At 37.2% G+C, this 25,159-nt stretch overlaps 1 protein-coding gene across 3 annotated transcripts in view; it reads right to left on the bottom strand.

The window, feature by feature from the left end:
- Window positions 1-25,159, bottom strand: part of PARD3B (par-3 family cell polarity regulator beta) — a 1,015,886-nt gene that overhangs the window by 343,731 nt on the left and 646,996 nt on the right. For all 3 annotated transcript variants that reach the window (XM_045480900.1, XM_045480902.1, XM_045480901.1), the window contains exon 16: window positions 8,154-8,198. In XM_045480900.1, coding sequence (XP_045336856.1) covers window positions 8,154-8,198 — 45 coding nt within the window. The remainder of the gene's footprint in view (window positions 1-8,153; window positions 8,199-25,159) is intronic.

Below are 25,159 nucleotides of genomic sequence, written 5' to 3'. Positions count from 1 at the left end.
GGCAGAGAGACAGAGAGAAAGGGAGGGAGGGAGGTGGGGGAGAGGGAGAGGGAGAGAGGGAGAGAGGGAGAGAGGGAGAGAGAGAGAGAGAGAGAGAGAGAGAGAGAGAGAATTCTAAGCAGGCTCCACACTCAGCATGGAGCCTGACACAGGGCTCTATCTTACGACTGTGGGATCATGACCTGAACTGAAACCAAGACTCAGACTGTTAACTGACTGAACCACCCAGGGACCCAAGACAATCAACAACCTTAATTTCTCAACCCCACTACCTACAAATTTATCTATGCTACATACATCACTGCTACTTTCCCTATAATCTTGGCTCATCCTCTTCAAGGCCAACTGCTATAAAACTACAGTCTTAATCCTATGCCTTTAACACTTTCCTCTTTCTTCATTCTCTCACAGCGTCTCTTTCCTTTCAGTCTACAAACATGGTTCGGTGTTTCTTGTTGATAACAAAGAGTAGAGGAATCAAAACAACTTAACTTCTCTAGATACATCTCTTTTCTTTCTCTTAATGTTAACTTTCTGGAAAGATCACCTGTGCTTCTTTCTACCTCCCATTGCTCCTCAAGGCATGCCACTTTATTCTCTCTTGTCTGTCAAAACTCCCTCTCTGCTCTCTTGTCTGTCAAAACTCCCTCCACTGAAATGATAACTAATGGCCATCTCTCAATTTCCAAACCTAGTGCAACTTGGGCATCTTCTCAAAACTTCTCTAACCTTGGGACCATTTCCTCCTGGAAATGTTCACCTCCTTGTTCTTCAGAGATATGATCTGTTTACAGGATATAATTCATCCAGGCCATCACTGAGTCTAAACTGACCAAAGCCTTCACTGAAAAGTGAAGATCAATCCTCTTGGCAACTGCAAAACTATCAAAACAAACCGGGCCCATCGCATCTGCCATCCTCAGTCATTTCCCAAGAGGAGAAACCCCTGGTCATCCATTGCCCTCTGGGCTGCCACCTTACACCACTCTGGCCATATTCCCATGTGATTCATGGTCCCACTTTCCCCTCCATCCCAGACTCCTCCATTTGCCTTCTTGAGTTCCCACTATCCTTCTATGGTTGACAAGATGCTGTTCACTTTCAACCTGTTCTCTAAAAATTTCCCAGCCTTAGTTGAAATCTACCTCTCCACTAAGAAATCTACTTTCCTTACAACCCTCATTCTCCCCCATATCATGCTGGTCAGGGTTGGGAGGGGGCTCAATGACGTCTTTACTTCTCATTTCCACTTTCAAGTACAATGGTCACCTATGCGCATATAAAATCCCTACTCCTTCCCAGCTCATACCACCCTGCCATACTTCCCTCTACTCCTGCCTCTCATTCTACTCTACTACCTTCACTCTCATGTGACTTAATGCTCCACAGCTCTGGCACATATGGGTTTCCTCTCTATCTACCCTATTTCCATCTTATCATTCTTGTTATCAAAAATACTTTCCTAAGCAAACCACTGTTCCAAGGAGAATAAGAGGCATGCATAAAACCAGGACCTACACTGTAGGTTGGAGCTAAGCCCAGCGAAACACTTGTGAGATCAGCAATTCCCAGCCCACATGAAGACAGGTGATCAAGAAACGTTTGCTGTTGATTTTGTCATGCAGCACAGTTATAGCAATAGCTGGATGATACACTGAGAATCAAATTGGATCTTCTTCCTCACTCACCAAGTTTAATTAAAAAACCCTCACAAACTCAAAGCTCTATTTCCGAAATATGTTTAATTTCCTTTCCATTTCCATTGTGATTCACTTGAACTTATGTCCACACCATCTCTTATGTGGACTCTTGCAATGGTCTCTTATTATTGTCCTTGACTTTCTGTTTTTCTTTTTGTCCTTCAAGTCACCACAGCAAAGTAATAGTAGTAGAATATAAAACTGGCCAATCCCCTTCTTTAATCAGTTTCAATTGTCTGAGCCTGTAGGATAAAATTCACATTTTTCCATTTGGTAAGAATTCTGCATGATCTAATCTCTGCTTATTGGCTCAACCTTGTATCTGTTACTCTCCACTTTGCATTTGTGACACACTGAAATCCTTATAGTTTCATGAACATACCACGATGTTTCAAATTGTCATAACTTTCCATATGCTTGAAATGTGTTAGCTTATTGACCTTTTTTATTTCTCAAACTTCTATTTATCTTTCAGATCCTGCCATGGAAGCATTTCCTTACTGAAACATGACAGCCATCCCCCAATCCCAAGCAGAATCAAGCAATATTTCCTGTGAGACTTCTGCATTGTACTCTTTAGCACAGACGTACCAAACCAATATTTAATTAGGCATTTATATGTCTTTTTCCCCTACCATTTCATAAAAAAAAATTTTCTAAGACAGAGACCATGTCTTATGTCATTTTCTATCTCAGGTACTTGATATAACACCTGTCACAGAATGGGCACTTAATAAACATGAGTAAAACTGAAATAATTAATTTTGAAATTTGATTTGTAAAAATATGTAGACTCTATCTACTCATGAAATTCAGAGATGCACACACCTGCACCATATCTGAGTAGCAAAGACTCTAACCGCATTTCTAAGAAGGCTGATAGATTTATTTCTAATTCAATTTGATTCATTGAATTTTAGAGACCAGACTATTCAGTAACCTTTTACAACATAGGAAATACCAGAGTCGCTTCATAATCAAGTTTGTATGGGAAGAATCCTATATATATTGCTATTTTTTAATAACATCCTGAATCCCATGGAAAGGTAAACCAAGCTGGAGGATGTGAGAATGTATATATTTCTCGTGATGAAAGTTATATTTAACCAACATAACAAATGACCAAAGCTTAGAAATTACCTAATAAAGATTTTTGTCCAAAACTATAGCCATATAGTGTTATCTTAACCAACTAATGAGGAAAGAAACAGAGTTTAAGTCCACTACCTACTGACTCTAAGATTTAGGTCCTTATCAACAATAACAATAAAAAGCCACGAAAAGCAGTATCCAATTAAGACTCACGAAAAATGACCATTGCTGGTATTCCAAATTTTAAATGCATACTTTAATTTAGATAGTCTATAAAAGTATGAAATACTAAGACTCAACAAACTATATGAAATGCCACTTAATAACACATTGCTCTTGTATTAAAGGGACTATCTCATCACCTTTTGCTTTTAAGAGCTCTACTCTAGCTCTTTGGAAAGATCTAGAGATTTCTTTGGCCACACTTGAACATTCGAAATATAAAGTTTACACACAATGCATTTAGAACAGAATGTAAGGTCTGCCAAGTTGGCGACTTGCATATTAAACTTTTGGCCTTTGCCTTAAGGATACGTGTCACATGCACATTTGCTATAATTTATACACAATACATGCACATCACATGCATATTTTCTTATCCATCTCTTAACTTGGCGTAACTTTCATATAAATATGTTATAAATACAAATAATTTATATCTACATACACGCATACACACATGTAGGGAAACAGAGGCAAAAATGATCAGATCAGATGTCTCTCCCAGGCTCACTGAGTTACTATTGTAACTTACCATAAGTACTTATGGTTACTTATTTACTTATTCCATAAGTAACCATATGGAATATATACTTATATTCCATATAAGTATAAGGAATACTTATGGTATTCCTTGTTCAGCTGGAGTTTACCAAAGGTAAGCAAGAATTCATGGGCTATCTTGATGTGTGTGTCATGTCTTCCAACTAGAACTATATTCTTCTCAGTTCCTGGGACTGAAGTGTTAGGCATATGCTGGTGGCAAATCAACTGGCCAGAGCATAGGCTTTACCGCACAGTATCTCGGTTCATAACCTAACCCGTACTAGTTACCGGCTGAGAGAGCAAGTATTTAAATGCCCTGAGCTTCAGCCTCCTTACCAGTAAAATGTAAGATATCAAATACTTACTGGCTTCAAGGCACCTATACAGAGATATCCCCTTAGACTGTTAATGAATATTTGCTCATTAATTGATAAACTTATCTCAGAGAAGGTCTGGACTTACTGCCAACCGTTACTTTTACAGACTTGCCTGTTTTACAGCTATATAGACAGGTGTTTGAGAATGTAAGAAATTAAAATAGAAATAGGAAAGCTTTTTAGTCCATTTTGCTAATTAATATGTCAGAGCTCATAAAGAAGAACTCATCGGCTTTCTTCAGTACTGCATCATCTTAAAGAGCTGGGTCAGCAAAGATCTCTGCAGACGGTCAATACATATTAAAACAGTTCCAAGCAGTAAATCAAAACAAAACAAAAAAAAAAATTAAGACAGAGTAAAAAAAAAAGTAAAATTTATAAGTCCTTTCTGTCGGAATGTTGAGGAGCATTAAACTATCAGTTTAGGTGTCAGCTCAGAATGTAGGGCGCAGGGAAGGAAAGATTGCCTTCTCAGACATAGTTTACGAGACTGTGTACAGTCAAAATTAAGGTATAATTTTAAAAAAAGCTACGCCAAACTTGATGTCATTTTCTTCGGATTCTAATGTTCCTTAGAGTATTTAAATCATCAAAAAAAAAAAAATGGTTTCATTGCTTTAAATATACCTTTTGCTGAAGTTTCTTTAACCCTCTGCATTTACTAACATTTGGGTTTCATCAGAATTCAACGAACAAGATAAGGGGAAAAGTGAAAGACACCTTTTTGACTTTTAAAGCTCTCTGAAACTTGTGATTTTTCTTTCTTTTTTTTTTTTTTTCGACATTTATTTATTTTTTTTTTTTGGGACAGAGAGAGACAGAGCATGAACGGGGGAGGGGCAGAGAGAGAGGGAGACACAGAATCGGAAACAGGCTCCAGGCTCTGAGCCATCAGCCCAGAGCCCGACGCGGGGCTCGAACTCACGGACCGCGAGATCGTGACCTGGCTGAAGTTGGACGCTTAACCGACTGCGCCACCCAGGCGCCCCAAACTTGTGATTTTTCTTAAAGGAACCAATTACAAGGCATTTTGTTCTTAATCTGTCTGAGATGTCTCACCATTCCATAGACATTGACACCTCTTATACATGGAGGAAGACCATACAAGATCAACCACAGAATCATCCTGCCAGCTTCCTAGCTAAGGTCTGAAATACAATGCACTCAGGGGAAACCCCTGAGGTAAAATGTAGAAAAATCTCAAGAATACTGAATTGAATCCAGAAGGAGTGAGGGCACACTACATTTTGGGCCAAAAATGTTAGAATGATTTATCTTACCTGAGCCTTTGATTTGATCAGAGTTCTGAAGAATCAACCATTTGAAGCTTAAGCCCAGGAAAGGATGCCAAAAATATTGTCACAAATTTGGGAGGTACCCAAGGCAGACCAACAGATGGAACTTGGCACGAAATGGCTCTCTACACTCTCCGTAGCTGACTCAGAAGAAATTTTAACTCCAATGAATTTATTAAAATGTTGAATATCATCCCAAATAAGAGGATGGATGATAGATTTAGGGCAGCACATACAATTTAATTTAGCTTCCTGATGGTCTTGGATAGTATGAAAGCTGCCCACATTTCTATAATTAAAAAGAGACACAGGGAGATACTCTCTCTCTTAGCAAAAGGGATAATCAACTTTTTTACTTAAATATGCTGGAGAAAAAGATTTAAGGGAGAGAAAGGTGAAACAAAAAGACACCCAATGATCTCTTTAAACACTGGCGAGACAAGTACGATCATGGAACATTAGACATTATAATCCAACTAGTAACTTGCTTAGCGGTCACAGACTGTAGCAGAATGAGACTTCAGTTATACATTAGGTGCATTTTGAAAATGATTTTGTAACTGAAAGACATTACCAGAATCAAAAGGACCCTTAATCTTTCACTGTCACTGCCACGACCGCCACCAAAGCCTCCCCAGAAACTGCTCTGCATGCATGTGGCACACATAGGGGAGCGGCATTTTACGCGAGGAATGAGTTTTTGAGGATCACTATAAATTCAAGACCAATTTTCCAAAGGAAATAAATGTAAAAAGTGGGGGAGGTTATATTCTTGGAGGATATAAATTTATAACCTTAGTTGCAGATTTTCCTTTAATGTGGCTTTGTATTTTCTCAGAACTGTGTCTAATGTTTTAGAGTCCGTCTTAATGTTAGAGACATTAACTGTCTCACTTAATATAACTCTAGACTGAATAGTATTAGGTGATTGCCTCTCTGCTGTGTTTTCTCTGTTTTCTGGTTGTTCTCAGCATTTGCACTGATTTCACAGATGGCCAATGAAAAGCTCAGTGATGCTGTGAGAGGGCACACGAGTACTCAGAAGTGTAAAACAGTGAATGTTGTATGAGCAACTCATTAGTGACCAGAAATCTTTAAAACACCCAATATATTTAAGCATCATGGTTCACATGGTCTAAAGACTGTTGGTACTATTTTTATCAACCAGCTGGAGTAAAGCTGCCATGTGGAGCTTACAATTAACCTACCTGACAGATTTTAAATTATGCCACTTTTGTCATTTCTTTTTTAATTTGGAAGTTATTTCAAGTTTTGAACTTAGGGTAATTCTTTATTAATATGTTTTATATCATACTATACAAAGACATATTCAATTTACTAAAATACTGTAGCAATTTACTACATTGCAATTTATTAAATTCAATTTACTAAAATACTGAGTTACTAAGATGTTCTCATTTAAAAAGAGTGGCAGTAACTTTTAGTTACTGGCTAACAGGAATTTTTTAGGAAATTAAGTAAGATCAGAGCAAGATTTGATTTTCTGGAAAAAAGCCAGGAAGTTTATTTGTTCATTTTCAAAAACCAAACTGATAAAGTCTTAAAAATTGCTTCTTTTTTCTTTTTTTTTCTTTTTTTTTTTTACCTTGAAGCCTACCCCAGTACATAAAAAGGCTTTAATCTTCGAGGGTTAATATGTGTAACAAAGCTCACTACAGCAGTACCATTGAGGATGCTTTTAAGGTGAAAGTAATACAGGCCATCCTTGGGGTTCCTTGGTCATGAGAACTTCGTTTTCAGGCTCCTAAAAACACTTGTAGTAGTCGAGGATTTAATGGGCAAGGATGATGGGGGAAAAGCAGCATGTTGCAGTTTATCACTTCCACAAAAATCTTTTCTTTCACAGTGATCTAACCTCTTAGGCTCTTTATTAGGAGGAGCAGAAAAGAAAACAATCTAAGAGTTGGGAACCAGCCCTTCCCTGCTGTTATCACAAGAGAATATGGAGAAAGAGGAAAAGAAAAAAAAATCATAATCTTGCCCTGGAACATGATAGAAGTAATGAAGCATCAAGGCCACTTACTGCTGGAAACATAATTAGCACATAAATGCAGGAGACACTCGGTGACAGGAAAGACTTCTTTGTTTCAGAAACAGGGTTGGGGGGGCATGTCAACAAACTGTAACCCTTCTGTTATTTGGAGTGGCAAGCCTAAGAGTAAAATGGAGACTTTCTCCCAGATAATGCACCCATAGAGGAAAGGGATCTTACTGTAATATCAGCTAGCTTAGTAGCTTTAAGTGTTTTCAACTAACGTGAAAAAGCAAGGATGAAGGGCATAGAGACATAAGCAGGCCACTTGCTAACGAAGGGAAAGTTTGGATTTTTGCCATGAAGGTATCACATACATAACAGAGAAAGATCCAGAAGACCCTTAGGGATCCCTGTGGACTTCCTGTAGAACCTCTAAGGAAGGTTCATTCATTCCTCAGTCAAAATAAAGATAAGATAGCCATCTGGGGTGTGATCCCCTTTGATGACAAGCAAAAATATTATTCCTTTTTGAGGGCAGAGAAATGATGACACTTTTCTTATTCTGGAGCTCTTTGTAACGTGCAACTCATCACAGGAAAGAGTTTCAAACTTCCTTGGATTTTCCTTACAATTTGTTTGTTGTTTTAAGTGTTCAGCTGGCTAACAGGTTTAAGAGTTTGGGTTTTAAAATTATTAGTTTTTGGAAACCTTTATTCTTTCCTCTCAAACATTTTGAGTCAGCATACGTTATGCCACTGCACACACAGCCAGGCAATAATTCATCTTTGTGGAAGTCGGAGACATCTCATGTATTAATTAGCAAGCCTTTCAGTGACGAGTGGATGGAAATAAGTTCCAACTGCTACTCAAACGCAGCCAGCAATTTCCAGGAAGGAGGATCTAAAGTCAGCTATGAGGAGTTTCTTACCCGATTTGTGATCAGCCAATGAGTGGACTTTGCTTTCATCTGGCACTGAGAAGAAATAAAAGAGACAAGGATCAGGACTGCTTGTAAATCAGCCATTTTTTGAGCAATAAATTGATATAGATTCATAAGTTAAGTCCTTTACTGGAAAAATTTTGAGGAAAAAAAGTGTTCCCCAGACTACCTGGGGCAGCTCATTTCTACTGGTAGATATTTCAAAGGCAGCTATGAAGAAATATATATATACATTAGATCATTTATGAATATAATTTCACTTTCTTTTAATTTTCAGGACTCTCAGCTCTTTTAACTGGGCTATGGTTTTCATGCCTGCACAAGGAGAAATTAAACTCAAGGGCCTAGAGATGTACAATATATAATAAAATTCTTTGAGTGTAATAGCTATATATATATATATATATATATATATATATATATATACACACACACACACACACACACACACACACACACACACACACAATACTCCAGGACTGGACTTCTATATCTGGTCAAAATGGAGTAAAAGGGAACAGATTTACAATCCCTCTTGAAAAAAAAAATTAAATACATAAAACATGAAACAATGGCAATTAAGATTTTAGATGTTAGGCAGCAGAGACAGAAAACAAGTGAGGTGAATCTACAATTGTTCTAGCTTATCTTCTGGAGAAAGTTTCCAGGCTGTGGTATAGGGAGGGAAACACAGCGGAGCTCAGTGAGCACCCAGTCTAAGGACTTCGAGCTGGATGTCCAGGGAAGCTAAGGTAGATGTAGTTTGCTGGCAGAGAAATGGAGAGTATACAGAACTCTTTCTGAGATCTGCAGAGAATCGCCTCATGTCTCCAGTTGAATACTGATGATTACACACATGTGAGGAAACTACCCACGACCCGGAAAAGAACCACCCAAAAGTATAACAGGAAAAGTGTCGCAACTTCACACAGAGCTGGGAATAGTATCTATTCCCAATAGCCAGAGTAAAAAGCTTCATAATTGAGGGCCATCAGTTAGAATATGAAGAAAAACCTTGTTTTGGTAGTGAAAAAACAATTAACCCCAGATAACATAGCTCTGGTGAAATGCATACATTTTTGAAAGACACAAATTACCAAAGCTTATGTAGGAAGAAATATATAAGCTGAAAGACCCTATAGTTTTTCTGTTTGTTTTTAATGAATTTGTAGCTGGAACTTTCCCATATAAAAAACGCTAGACCCAGATGGTTTCACTGATGAATTCTACCAAACATTTAAGGAAGAAATCACACTAATTCTATAGAAATTCTTTCAGAAAATTCAGAGGAGGGAATATTTCTCAACTCATTCTACGAGGCTGGTTTGATGTTGAGACTAGCACCAGACAATGACATTATATGAAAGCTATTACCTAGTATCCCTAAAAGACATAGATGCCAACGTCTTAATCCTTAAGCACGTCTGCATGGGTTATCACTTCAATATTCAGCAACAGTTGTTCATTATTTTCTATGTGCCATTGACCAAGTTAGTCTATAAAAATCTGGTGTTCAAGGACTGAGCAAAGTGAAGTGAACTTTGCTGACAACGTTTTTCCTAACACTAGACTGGTGTCAGAGGAGTGCACGTCTCCTCCCTTTGCCTACACCATGAAGTCATATTTCACCAACCTAGTCACATATGTAGATCTTCCTGCTCCCACCTAGCTCTCCTTTTCTAAGCTATGACTTTATCTTTTAGATAACAACACTACATGTCTGCAATTTTCCTAGTATTAACTTCTTAAAAATCTTTGAGACTTTTCTTTGTATTTCTAGTTAGAGATGTCCATCCATATTCCTCAGGTTCCAATTGTGTGCCAAATTCTAGCTTTCTCAGGTTTAAAAAAAAAACTTACAGTGGAATCTACAGTATAAAAATATTAGAAAATGACCATAATTAAAAAACAATACTACTAGTGGCTAATACTAATTGAGCACTTGTAATATGTAGCTTCTGTCCTATGCACTTTATAGCTAATAACTCATTCAACCCCAACAGCGATCTGTAAAGACAGGTATTATTATTATCCTTTATTATTGTACTTTACAGATAAAGAAACTGAGGCATACTTCACAAATGAAAGATCTAGAACTAAAATACTGCACTCTTAGCCATTCTACTATATTTGTGATAAGTCACAGAAGAGTTTGTTATATTCTTTGAATATGAGTAGCATGAATGTAAGAAAACATTTTATAAACACTTATATGTTAGGAAACTAGTATCCTTCATATTTGAATATATGTTATTAATAGAAGTCTTTCTGTGGTGAGAAATATCAACAAGCGTTAGCTGTAATTTTCTTTAACATGTTTGGAAATTTGAAGTTCTAATGGGTTCAAGCTAACATATTCATCCCCATTTCACAAATGAGATACCATCAGAGTTAAAATCCAGACTTGGAAACTTGCTAGTCAAATGCAATTTGTTATAACTCCCCGAGCCTCAATCTCATCATATATGAAATGAAGATAATATTGGGGCATCTGGGTGGCTCAGTCAGTTAAGCATATAACTTCAGCTTAGGTCATGATACCACGGTTCATGAGTTCCAGCCCCATGTTGGGCTGTGCTGACAGCTAAGAGCCTGTAGACGACTTTGGATTCTGTGTCTCCCTCTCTCTCTGCCCCTCCCCTGCTCATGCTCTGTCTCTCAAAAATGAATAAATGTTAAAAAAAAAAAAACCATTTAAAATGAAAATAATACTGTTTCCTCCAAAGTCTTAAAGTGAAGATTGTATGTGTAAATTTTTTTTTAATTTTTTTTTAACGTTTATTTATTTTTGAGACAGAGAGAGACAGAGCATGAACGGGGGAGAGGCAGAGAGAGAGGGAGACACAGAATCGGAAGCAGGCTCCAGGCTCTGAGCCATCAGCCCAGAGCCTGAACACGGGGCTCGAACTCACAGACTGCAAGATCGTGACCTGAGCTGAAGTCGGATGCTTAACCGACTGAGCCACACAGGCGCCCCTGTATGTGTAAATTTATGCAAGGTACTTAGAAGATCATATAGTAAGTGCTTAATAAATGTAGACTACCATCAGCATTATTAACAGGGACCTAAATCGAAAGGCAGTCTAACATGATAGCTAATAATGAGATAGATGTGGGTTGTATTTCAGCTTTACCAGGCAAGTTACCAAGTTCTTTTCAACCTTACTATCCTGAAAAATTTGGAAATTTTTCAAACCTTCCAAAAAAAATTTCAAAATTTTTCAACCTTACTATCCTGAAAAAATTAGATAAAAACACTACACAAGGAGTTGTGGGACTAAATGAAAAAAAAAATGTACAAAAACACTGAGCACAGTTGAAGGTACTTATTTCTCAATAAATGAAAACTTTTGATACATGAAAATTGTGAGAGTGGTAGCAGTTGTGAATTTGATGGTGGTATTTAGGATTTCATGTACCTGGGGTTATAAAGGACTAGAGGTGAAAATATTTGAGAGAATACTATGCCTTCAGGCAGGCACTTCGAAGCGTTACCTCCATGGAAGATCCCACGTCTACAGCAGGTCTTATCTCTCAGTTTACCTGTCTCTAGTTCATCTTGTAGTGTAAAAAAAGGCAAAGGAAATATAGCACTCAGACAATATAGCCTTATTATGTAGAGTTACTCTGAAAAAGGGATTCATACAAAGATAGGATTTTGTTATTTTGCTTTTGTCTTTTTTTGATAGACATAAGTTATCCCATTAAATCTAAGCCAACTTAAGTAGTGCACATTCCTCAGCCATATTAGGTTAAACATGGTACTTCCTTACTTTTTGACTGCACACTCTATTATTCTTAGTGGGAATACTTATCATTATTTTAATTGACAATTTGAAATTCTTTAGAACACTATTTCAAAAAACAGTATAGAAAATCCAAATGGGTGATAGGCATAAAAATTAGGGGTCTTTCTCCAAAATATTCAGTGACACAGATGTCTATCTTTAGGACAGAAGATAAATGAATAAACATAATAGAAAAGAGAGGGGACTGTAATGACTTAATTAATAGAATACACTTTATTTAAAAGGTTAAATTGGGAACAATCATCTTTTATGCACACGCTTAGTGCTGGGAAGTGATTTAAATAATAGTAGCAAATGAGAAAATGAGGTAAAATTACACACACTACCACTACTTTTTTTTTTAAATGACAAGTGTTATAATTAATACTCAACTTCCTTTATAACTCACATTACCTTAGAACTACTATAAAGTTATCTCTGGGGGGCTGGAGCTTCAGTCTAGTCATTTCACTGCATAATATTTGGATAGCACAGCAATTGGAATGGTAGCAGTATGAATATGACAGGTGTGTCATATTCAGACGCAACCTTATTTACAAGAGGTTGAAAAATGAGTGGGCTGGGTGTGGTAAAGGTCTTCCATTCCAAAATGGTGAGGCACCAAAAGCACCAAGTGAGAGAGTGTTGATGGATCAAGAGTCACAGTTTCTTGTTCTGGTTCTGATGATGGATTTTTTTCTTTCTTTGGTTTGTTCATTCCTTTTTTTAAGTTTCCAGAACCTATTGTATTCCCTTTTTCATCCTTCAGTTTTACCCAAGGACAGGTACTACTTGCTCTTGATTACTTAAAGGGATATTACAGTAATCAAAGCGACATCCGTGAAACGTTGGGACCTTCTGAAGATGAAATTCATGGCCATTTCTATTGTAACTGTTATTAAATACTTAGAGAGCACTGTGGACTTGCTCTTTTTTTCCTCTGAATTTATTTAGATAATGGGATTTCTATACTGAGCTCATGCTTCCTGGCCTTCAACTCAAGACTGATGGACACTGATTTAATTCTTGTAAAGTGCTTCATAAGCAGGACACTCTTTGGTTTGGATGTTGGTTAATTCCCTGGTGCATCCTCGGGTTCAGGAAGACTTACTTGAGAAACACAGCAACCTGATGGCCCATGTTTCTAGTTATCTTGGTTGTAGCCCTCTGAAGCTAATTAGAACTGCTCAACATTTAATGGCACCTTTTTACAAACTGTGGATAAACACACAGAGTCTTTTGACTCCACCAGGATCATTGTTAGAATTGAGAGAAACCATAAACCAAAAAAATATGGGGAGAAAAATCTGTGAAAAAGATGGCACCCTGAGAGCTTATTAGAGACAAACATTAAAGTGCTTATAATACATACATTGGCTTCCCAGTAGGATACATTTATGTTAATACGGTGATCACTCAAAATATTTTATTCTTTTGTCAAGCCTTCTCATACACTTCAAATGCATTCTCACTGGGGGAAAACAATCCCCTTGCTTATTGATAGCATTTGATACGCATTCTATAACATAAGTGACTATTAGGGACTGCACTTGCTTAATAAAAATTTGCAGAACAGTGGCAGATTTGGTGAGTTAATGGGCCCCATATGCTCTACTTATGCTGACAGAAGACAGTGTATTGCTAACATGCACAAATCTCTTCAGATAAAAACTGCCATCAGCTACAGCTACTCTTTTTGAGAATGCCAACACTATGTCATGAATGGGAAGATGCAAATGTGTTCAGATTCCCACTACTTCATACTGAGATACTTTGATGCAAAGCAGCACTCTAAAATATGATTCAGTGCATGTCTTTCATGCACAGAACTCTGTTTCATTTAATTTTTACTTCCATACCATTGACATAGTAGAGATTGCAGTTTTGAAGGTGATGTTTGGTGCAATAAAAATCTATCTTCTAATGAGGCCATAAATACTTCTCTTTGGGTAGTTTGCTAGGAAACTAAATATCAAGTAATTCCTTGATGGTTAATAAACTTGTTTCCAAGACCTATTCCTTCAAAACTTAAAAAAAAAATGATGTGGTTGCCAATATTAAGAATCAATTTTCTTCTCTTTAACAGATCAATTTCTGTGCCACTGATTGATTTCCAGAATTTCTGAGAAATACAAACCTATTTCAAGTTGTAAATTAAGTTCTCTTCTTAGTAACCATAAACTATTACTGCATTAATTTATTGTGTTTTCTTATGTCAATGGCTATTTGGCATATAATGCTTCTCCTTGGGGAGACTTTCTTCTGAGTTTTCAGTACTATGAATTCTTAAGTGTTGAAAAAATTCTTCCACTTCTTGAAACAAATAAAAACTACAAAAGCAAACAAATGAAACAAGGCTTTTGCTGAAAAGAGGGTTAGGGAATTAGCACAAGATGATGATGCAAATGTTTATCTCCCCATCTCTCTTGGGCAAGTCTCCTCTAAAGCACCATGTTCATCTTTGGATGTGCTCCCTGACAATATGCTAATTTGAACTCAACAGCTGAAGTGTTCCTCTAATACTATAGGGTATCCCCAGCCACTGTGCCTCAGGATAAAAATGAGAGACCCCCTCCCTCAGTTATCCAATTTTTCATATCTTCACAACTTTTCAGTGATCTCTTTAGAATTCCCTTTCTTTCTCCACAAATCTTAGAAGATCTTAAGTCGAAGGTTAGGAAAAGTCCAACACTTTTCATATGTTCTTACACTCTTGTCATGATCTCATCAAGAACATTGGAAAAATCAAATCATTCCCTCATAAATTTGCTAATTCATTTGTTTTGAATGCATTCAATAAACCCTGTCTTTTCCAAAAACAATCAGATACTCAATGCTGGGGTCTAATGAGGAGATGCAAATAAATAATACATTGATATGGTACAATGAAGTAACTAGTATAATAAAGGAAGGATAAGCTTTAGGAATATGGTAGAAGGTTAGACAGACATGAAGATTCAGAAAAGTAGATAAAGGTTTCAGGCGGCTGAATATTCAAACCAATTGGTCTGTTTGACAACTTTTAGCATCGGGGGCATCTTTACTAGTGATGGCTAGGGAGTAGCATGAAAAGAGTTGAAAAGCTGAAGCTTTGATGTCAAAGGGACCTGGATTGAGACACTACTTACATGCATGGCTATGGACTAATTACTTAGTCTTTTCAAGCTTACTGAACTCATTTGTAAAATGCAGATAATGCCCCCTACCTTCAGTATGGGGCCACTTAGAGGATGGCAAAACTTATCATAAAATCTAACAGGAGCAGTTGGTCACAAATGGATTCTGATTTTCTTTCACACTCCACTGCTTTTGCTAGGTTCTCTGAACTCTGGCACAGAAGAAGTATGTATCTGAACAGGCGGTGCAACTTCATACATCTATACAATGTACAAATAGCACATAAAATTCCTTCCGAGTCATAATGAAAATTCATTCATTCTCCTGCTCTGCAAACATCCTTTAAATTCCACTTAAATGTCACCTGCTCCAAGTCATCTTCTTAGGCCTCCAGGCTGAGGTTAGGGACCAAAATTTATAAATTTCTCAATTATTTGTGTATGGGTCCATTGTCCTCTAAAGTATGAGCACCTTAAGGGAGGTATATGGCTTGTTTTTCCTTGTTAGCTTAGAATCATGTTTAGCACTTTTACTCACTAATGCTTGCTGAGTGAATGGGTGCAGCATATGTAAGAGTAAAGGAAGCAGCAATTTGAATAGGCTCCTTTATCCCAGGGCTCTAGACTAATGGTTGGGACATATGTTTAATTGTGGTGTATATATGGTTAAATGAATGTTGAAACACACACATGTATAAACCTAGTAAAATTCCTGTGGTGCAATTTGCAGACATGTTCCTGGCAAGCAAAGGGTAGGAAAAGGTGACTGGAGTCAAATTCTTGGACTGGTCTAGATAAAACCCAAAACATGGTAAAACTGTTTGGAACAAATACAAATTCACTTATATTTTAAGTGGTGAAGTGTGGGGGAAAAATATAATTGATAGACTAGGCATACCTCATTGTCCTTCTCTAATAAACGAGCTCTATGTAATTGACCACTGGGGTTTTAGTGCTTCTGTATTTAGTTTTTGGTTTCCCGGCACTAATCTCACTGCGGCTCTTTCACGTGGTAATGACACTTAAAAGAGCAGTTCATTCTGTTTACAGGAAATATTACATTTCCAAAAAAACCTGGAATACTTGGTATAGAGGATACTCTTTTCAATACACAGAAGGTGATGAGTTTCCAAAGCAGCAGAGTAAATAGAGGTCTGTTACATGACAGTTTCAGAAGCAAAAACCCCACTAGCATTTAAAGTTGCTTTTATTAAACATTGCATTAAACTGTCTATAATATATGCATAAAATATAAAGGACAACAAAAAACAGACACTGTGTTTCAGCTACTAGGTTTAAGAATATTATTTTACCTTTGAAATCCATGGGAGCTCATGTCAATCTTCTTCCCTTTCCTCCTTACTCAAAGGTAAGCACAATCCTAAATTTTGCGTTTTATCATTTGTCTCCTTTCTTCATAACTGTACCACAAGTTTGTTCCCAAATAACATTCTTTAATTTTTTATCTTTCATTCTATCAAATACTTTTTCTGTATCTACTGATGTGATCATTTTATGTTTTAATCTCTTAATATGTGACTTGTATTGATTTATTTCACATGGTAGGCCAAACCTGCATTCCTGAAATAAATTCCACTTGATCCTGCTCTTTTTTATATATTGTTGGGTTCAAGCTGCTCGATTTTATAACATAGTTTTGTACCAATTCATGAAGGATATCAAGGTAAAGGGTTTTTTTTTTGTTGTTGTTGTTGTTGTTGTTTGTATTCTAATGCTCTTTTCTGGTTTTTGTATTACAGTAATGCCAGCTTCATAGACTGAGTTGGGGAAGTACTCTCTCTTTATTTGGAAGTGTTTCTATAGAATTCATATTATCTCCTCCTACTATTGTTTAGTAAAATGCACCAGTAAAGTCATCTGGACCTAAAGTTTTCTTTGTGGGAAAGTATTTAACTGTTATCCAATTTCTTTAATAGCTAGAGGGCTATTTAGACTATTTCTTCTAGTGTGAGTTTGATAGTTTATCTCCCTCAAGTGATTTGTCCATTTCATCTTAGTTGTCAAATTTGCTGTTCATAATAGTGCCATAATATTCTTTTATTATCTGCAGAATCCACAGTGATATCCCCTCTCAGTCCCGATAATGTTCACATGTCTTATTTTATCCTTATCATTCTTGTTAATGAGGCATTTTTATTGACCTTCTTTAAAAACTAAATTTTGGTTTCACTGATCTTCTCAAAAATTTTTTTTCCAGTTCATTATTTTCTACTCTTTTATGGTTTCCTTTCTTAGGCTTAACTTGGGTTGAATTTACTCATCTTTTTCTATTTTCTTAAGTAAAAGCTGAGATCATTGATTTGAGGCCTTTCTCTTTGTTCTAATATTGTTCAGCTTTATAAATCTCCTTAGTGGCATCCCACAACGTTTTTGTTTCACAGATTTTGATACAGTGTTTTCATTTTCATTCAGTTCAAATACTTTCTAATTTTTCTCTTAGTTTCTTTCTTGTTCTATGTGTTACTGACAAATGTTATTTCCAAATATTTGTAGATTTTCCAGAGTTCTGTTTTTGAATTTTAATTCCGCTGCAGTGACAGATTATATGTTGTATGACTCGAGTCCTTTCAAAATGTTTGAGACTTATTTTTTTGTGCTTAGGAATGCAGTGAGATTCTTGGATTTGCATTTCTAGCTTTCATTAAACTGGGGGAAAGTTTGGCTATTACTTATTCATATATTTTTCTCTAATGTGGGGACTCCAATTGTACGCTCCTTAGGCCATCTTGAAGTTGTCTGTCAGTTCACAGTTCACTGTTCATTTCTGTGTGTCTTTTTTCTCTTTTAGCTTGTATAGTTCTAGCACTATGCCTTCACATTTACTTATCTTGTTTTCTGCAATATCGAATCTGCTATTGATTCCATCCAGTGTATTTTTATCTCACACATTAAAGTTTTCATTTCCAGGTAATTTAAAAAAATACTTTCCATGTCTCTACTTAGCATGTTCAATTCTCCCTCAGGTTTTTGAGTGTATAGAACACAGTCAAAATAATTTTTAAATGTGCTTGTCTGCAAATTCTAACATCTGCATCAGTTCTGGTCTTAATGATTTTTTTCACTATATGTCATATTTCGATAGTTCTTTGCATACATGATAATCTTTTATTGGATATTAGATATGTAAAATTTATCTTGATGTTGGGTTCTTGCTATTTTTATATTCCTTTATATATTTTTATATTTTTGGAATATAGTTGAATTACCTGGAAAGAGTTGATCCTTTTGGGATTTGCTTTTAACATTTTCTAGGTAGGATCAGAGTACCCTTCACTCTAGGCTGATAATGCTATACTACGGAGGCAATGCCCTTATGCATACCCTATCCAATGTCCTATAGATTTTAAGATTTTTTTTCAATCCTATTGGTGGAAACAGGTACTTTTCTTGGTCCTGTATGAGCACTGGGTACTGTTTCCTGGATATTTGGGGGGGAGTTACCTTCCCAGCCTTGGTAATTTCCTCACCTGAATGATCTGATCAGTACTCTGTAATACTCAAGACAGAAGCTCTAACTATACCTGGAGTTCACTCCCTGTGCAGATCTCTCTTCTCTGGTACTCAGCACACTCTAACCACTTTGCTTTCTCTGGACTCTAAGCTCCATCTCCTCCATGCATGTATTAAAAATAAGACATGAATCTTATAACAAGTTCCATGGTATAGTATTGCTTAATTTCTCTGGAACCAGTAGCAAAATAGTTCCAATATTTAAAAAAAATGGAAACATCTTTGTCCTTTTTTTGAAACCAGTTTCCTAAATCACAGAAACAATGGCCCTAGGACAACTTGATTAACTGTCATCCAAAATACAACAGGGAGAACACCAAAGTGAGAATGTGATCAGCGACTGACAGCAATATTCTTTGGATGTCTCATTACTCTCACTTTCTCCCGCAAGGGGATATCATGTGATCAATGTTGAAAATATGAATTAAAAAATTTTTGGCATATACGACCAAAGAGAGAATGCAGCTGTGGACTGAAAGGAAACCACGTCTAAACTCAGGACTATTCCCCTGTCCAGCGCACATGCTATCATCATGAGCAACTGTCACAAGTCTTCCTTCCAAGAGTCCTTACAACTGGATCCCAAGCTTTTTCCATTCCATAGCTGAACTTTGGCCATTGCCTCACATTTGCTCTTGACCTACCTCCATCTCCCCAAGTCTACTATACTGATTTGCCACATCCAGTTTGACCTGTTCTAAGTATCACCTTCATTATTTTTCTATCCTACCTCAAAGCTTTCACTAAATTCAACTACCGAGAAAGTAATTTAGTCTCCTTAGCCCTGTATTCAAGGCTTGAACTCTTTACCTTTCTCTTTCTCTTTTCCTCTATGCACATTTTACTGAAGTCATATACAGTGATTCCTACTTTCTTCCCATCTGTCTTTACCCCTGTTGGAAATTCATCACATGTATAAACACACTTACTTCTCCTGGGCCCAGCTCTCCAGGATAACCTCCTCTTTGTAGAATATTTTCTCCATCTCTGTCTCCCCCAGAAGATACTTTGGCTTTTCCTCCAAGCAAATGTACCACTTTCTACTCTGTATCATGTTGATTTGTGGGCAACTTCAATGAAGGGAAAGATAGTATTTTATTCATCTTTGCGTAATAAGCCATTACAGATTACAAAGGTTCTCAAAGATCAGTTGTATGCAATCTTTTAAAAAAAACTCTCCGACACGGAAAAGACTACATGTGTGAGTTCCCTTTAAAGAAAGTTCTCTGTGATTTCTTGGGATCTACCAGGGATAGATTATTTCTATTACTCAGACTACAAAAATGCTCATTTTTCTTACACCCTTGATATTTCTATTACCATCAAGAAATTGGGGCTGATTAAATCACAGAAAAAAGGGGGCAGAGGCTACCCTATGAGTAACATAATAAACATGATTATCCACTATTAACCAGCAAAACATCACACCTATAATTTCACTAGTTATAAATGTACATTTCCACAAAGTGATTCTATCCTTAACAGGGATAAGGAGGAAAGAACCAAAACTTATTACCAACTTACATGTGTCAAAAATCATGCTAAGCATTTTAACACATGTTATCTTATTAATCCTTACAAATTCTCTGTGAGTTGGGCATTATTATCTCCACTTTACAGAGGAGGGAACTGAGGCTGAGTAGGATTATGTCATAAAGTTAGCAAGTGGGGCAGCTGGAATCTGAAGATTTCCTGATTTCAAAGCACAAATTCCTTCTATTATGTGAGTCTTAGAGGTAATATTTTGCTAACGGTTTTACCACCAAGTAGTATATATTTCACTAGTCACCACACCTGCTAAGATAGAATTTCATAACAAACTACACAAAAGAGTACCTGATGTCTCTCAAAAATGGTTGTTGATACTGTCAGATGACAGGTTAGTCCTAAGTTGTTTTCAGCCTCATACACCTGGAAATTGTTACCAAGGAGAGGTATAGACTATTGTTCCGAGGATGTCAGAACAGTGGGAAGGGTAAAAAAAAAAAGACAAATCTAAGGGACATCATAGAGAATTTATTGCTTGGACATAGGAATGAAGCAACAGAAAGGAGCACAGATTCAGGTGTGTGGTCTTGTGACTGAGGGATGCCATAACTGAAGAGAAGATAGAGGGAAGAAAATGGTGTAGGGTCAAGCCACATCTTGAAATAGGAGAAGCAGCATGGAGTGCCCTGGGATTCACATCTCCCTTTCTCACCTCACACTCCTCAACCTCAGCTTTTTAATGCAACTTAAGACAGGAGTTAACTTTTCTGGCAGCTAACATGATCTTACTGTCAATTAAGATCCTGAAGTGCTTTTTCTATTAACTGCTGTTAAGCCAGGTCTTTGTCCAACAAAGGTCTAGGGAGAGACAATGGTGTGCCAGACATAAGGCTAGGCACTGGGACTGTGGAAGCAAACAAGATAGTCTATGCCTGGAACCAGCAGTGTTTGTATTATGCAACTAATCACAAATAGAGTGAGAGGTATTCGCACATCTTCCCAAACAAAGCTACCTTCAACTTTCACCTGCACAGATTTAATAACCCCCTAACTGATCTTTGAGATTCTGCACTTACTCCCTATAATCTATTTTTCCACAAAGAAGGTAGTAGAATACTTTTAAAATAATAAACAAAACAAAAATCTTATGATGACAGTCCCATGCACGAAGCCTCCCAGTAGCTTCTAATCACATTTAGGAGGAAATCTAAAAATTTATGATTGCCTTTAAGCCCTGCCTTGGCTGGTGTCTCAGGGCCTTTCCCAACCTTATTCTGCACAGCTCTCCTCTTGCTTAGCCTACCTCACCCATTCTGGCCTCTCTGCAGTTCCCCAAACATGCTGAGCAAGTCCTTCTTCAGAGCTCCGGGACATGCTCTTCTCCCTGACTGACGGTCATGCCATTCTACCAGATAGCCATATAGGTTACTGCTCTCCATTCACATCTCCATATTCATCACATCATCAGAGAGGTCCTTCTGGCCACCTTACCTAAGGCAGGGCTTCCAACTCTAGCTCTCTGTTGCTACTTCCTCATTCTGCTTTAGTTTTCGACAAAGTACACATGACTGCCTGACATCTTCTCCACTAGAACATAAGCTCTATGTGAACATGGGCTTGTATTGTTCACCATTTTGTCCCCAGGGTCCAGAATAGTGCCTGGTACATAGTAGGCACTCAATAAATATTTGTTGAATTACAGGAAGATGATTAGGCAAACTCAAAAGTTGAGACTAACCCTCATTCATGGATTGGGTCTTCCTGGGGGCTTTAGAGTGAGTCCTGAAGAGGTAGAGAGAAGCATGAAGATGATGTTTGGAAAGAGGCAACATGAAAGCTCCCAAACAGGTTCCACAGAATGCAAAGGTCTTCCATGGAGCTGGAGCACTCAGTGTGACAGGGAGATGGGTGGGAGACCAGGTGAAGTAGAAAGAAAGGGGTCAGTCGTGAAGGAACCCCAAATCACATTAATGAGTTTTATCTTTAACCTCAAGGCAATGGGATGCTGTTAAGGGCTTTTTAGCAAGGAAGTGACATGATCGGATTTGTGTTTTAAAAAGATCACCCAGACTGTAGTGTGGAAAATGAGCTAGATGGGAGTAAGGCAGATGTGATTTTTTTTTTTTTTTGAACCCAAGTACAGGAATTTAAATTTACATTTATCCCTATTAAATTTAATCTTCTGAATTGCAGCTCATCAGTTCTCCCTGTTGAGATCTTTTTGAATCCTGATTCTGTCATCCAATGCATTAGCAAACTGCCGAGCTGTGTGTCACCTACACATCTGACAAGTAAGCTTGCTATATCCAAGTCATGTGCAGGGCTTATGTTACTGAACACCATCCCTACGCTCTTCATGGTACTTCTGCACACGCTTGTGGGAGGGGCAGCTGTGCAGAAACATACACCCCCATCACTCAACATCGTTTCTTCTTGTAAAGTTAACTGGCCAGCCCGGAACTAAACTAGAACCCTCAAAATCTAGTAACCCGAGCTACTCAGGATTTATATGTGCTTTTTTCCTAGAGCTTATGGGCTTTACGCTAAGACAGCAACCCATTTCACTCCTGCATGTATTAATTTTGGCACCTGGTTTCTGGCTGGGGATTGTATAGCTGCTTCTGTTCTTGGCTACAATAAGTGCTATCAAAAGATTTCTCTTCTGGCATGAATTGAAGTATATAATACCGTCTATATTTCTGCCCAGAATTGACTAGCATCTGTTTAATATGCAAACTGTGCAAAACCAGGGCTACTAGTATGTAATAGACTTTGAAAAGTTGTCATCCAGATTCATTGTTTATTAGAGGATATTAACTTTGGAGGTTTATGTGCTGTCTCTTCAACTCAGAGAACACAACCATTCACTTAAATGGGATGCACAAGGTCCGCACACACTCTAGTGAACTGATCTGGTATTTTATACCGATCTATTCGATGAGCTCATTTAAATCAGGCTCCTTTTTTGCAGAACAGATGATTACACATACGTATTAAATATCCACTATCTTTTGGGAAGCTGTTGAGGTATATTAAGAATCTTGAACAAGGTTGAGCTAACAGAAAACATTAATAGGAAAAAGAGAAAGTGGAGAGACCCAGAGTCCAAAGTGACTTCACAGACAGCAATTTTTCAAACTCTTTTCCTTAGGCCAGGGGTTTCTTTGCAAGCCTCAGAGACTGCTGATGAAGGAAGGGGAAAAAGGAAAAGTACTGGGCTGTAACTGCAGTGCATAATCCCATCCTACCACCTTTCCCTCATCCCCCTACCCCGATTCTTATATTAAATAAACTTTCTTGCTGTAAAAATTTAAAAGAGATTTGGAAAAATGGATTTAAAATTATTGGGGTATGAATTACTCATTTAATAGATATTGACTGATTTTTTAGCAATCCTTGTGAATACCGAGAAATTCTTGTGAATTGGAAAAACATCCCCAAATAACTGTTTTCAAATGTAATGATATTTTTTTTGAATTGTGAATGTAACAATTAGCAAAATTGGCATAGGGTTATATTTCAAGGATTATTCAAACATTTATTAATCTCAAATTTCTGGCTTTATTTTCATACCTCAGAGCCAATAGTTTTTTTTTTTTTCATGTCTTGGATACTTTGGTAGGTTCTGGTAAATGTAGGTTCTAGGCCCTGTGCCTATAGCAACTAACAGAGGAAAAAAATCCTTTCCTGCTTCAACCAGAGAAATTGTTTCAGTAACTCGGAATGTGAAAATATAAACTTAGAACTACTGATTTAGGTCATTAAGAAGAAAAAAAAAAACCTCTTTTGTTGTTGTTCCCTCTGGGCATCTCCCTCCTACACGTTGTGCCTTCACTAAATTCTCCACTTTGAAATGCCATCATCATTGTCCCAAACACCTTTGACTCCTTGCCCTATGCTCCAACCTAAATATAACTAGTCAAGCTTGAGCTTGACCATGGGTAGGGAATCAGGTCACTGCTCTCTTACTGCTTTTCTATGGATTATACATTTCTATCAAAGTAGGACTGGAATAATAGTCTCTAAAGATGAAGACCTACGACTCTTAATCTCGGGGCTGTAAGCTTGAGCTCCATGCTGGGTGTAGAGATTATTTTTAAAAAATAATAAAGATTAAGATCTAAAAGAACTAAGAAATTCTGCCCAACTCATAGAAGGCTCTCTGCACTTCTGTCTACCAGCAGTGACCAGAAGCTCGCCACCTTACAGGGGAGAAACGGCAGACATTATTGGCTGGATGACCCAGTGTCACCAACAACTTCATTCTCCTGGCCAACGAAATAAAACTGGAAGTTTGCTGGGCAGCACTCTTTATACAATGTCGGATTTCCTGATATAAAGGGAAAAACGTTGGAATGTGCTATTACCCTCTGCCCTTCCCCCTCTTTTTTTTTCTTTTTGCCTGGAACATGGGTATGATTGTTGAAGACACAGCACTGGGCGGTAACATTACAGATACAAGGACAAGAGCCAGAAAATCAAGAATGCAAAAAGAAAGGAACATAGGTCTTTGATGGTTCCAGTCAGTCACTGAACTGGCCCCACTCAGATTTCATGTCATATATGACCAATAAACTCCTGTTTATTATACCACTGTTGGTATTCCATTGCAGTGGAATGTGTTCCTGTTTAATACCATTTCAACTGGTAAAGAGTAACTTTCTGTACCTGAAATCTGTTAGTATACATATCATTTTTCCCATAAATATTCTTAACCTGTCTTCTAAGTGATAGTCCTCAATGATAAGAAATCAGCCAATAAAACCCTACATTCCTTTTCCTTTTCAGAGTTAAATATCACCATCTCTTTCTACCATGGACAGGATTACCTGTTTTTTTTAATTCTACTTTAAAATTATTTTATTGCTTCCAATTGATTTTATTCTAGTTTTAAATGTAATATGTATTTCTGTTAGAAGATTTAAAAAGTACAGGAATGTATAAAGATAAAAATTATCCTTGCAACTACCACTAAAGAAAAAACAATGTTAACACTACCATATCTCTATAGTCTTCTCAACTGATGTTTTATCATTGGCATTTTTCATTCATTAAATAGTCTCAAGATTTT

This window comes from Leopardus geoffroyi, chromosome C1 (genome assembly GCF_018350155.1).
Source record: "Leopardus geoffroyi isolate Oge1 chromosome C1, O.geoffroyi_Oge1_pat1.0, whole genome shotgun sequence".
Taxonomy (NCBI): domain Eukaryota; kingdom Metazoa; phylum Chordata; class Mammalia; order Carnivora; family Felidae; genus Leopardus; species Leopardus geoffroyi.
Note: the sequence above shows the minus strand (reverse complement) of the source record. Positions and strands in the feature narration are given on the sequence as shown.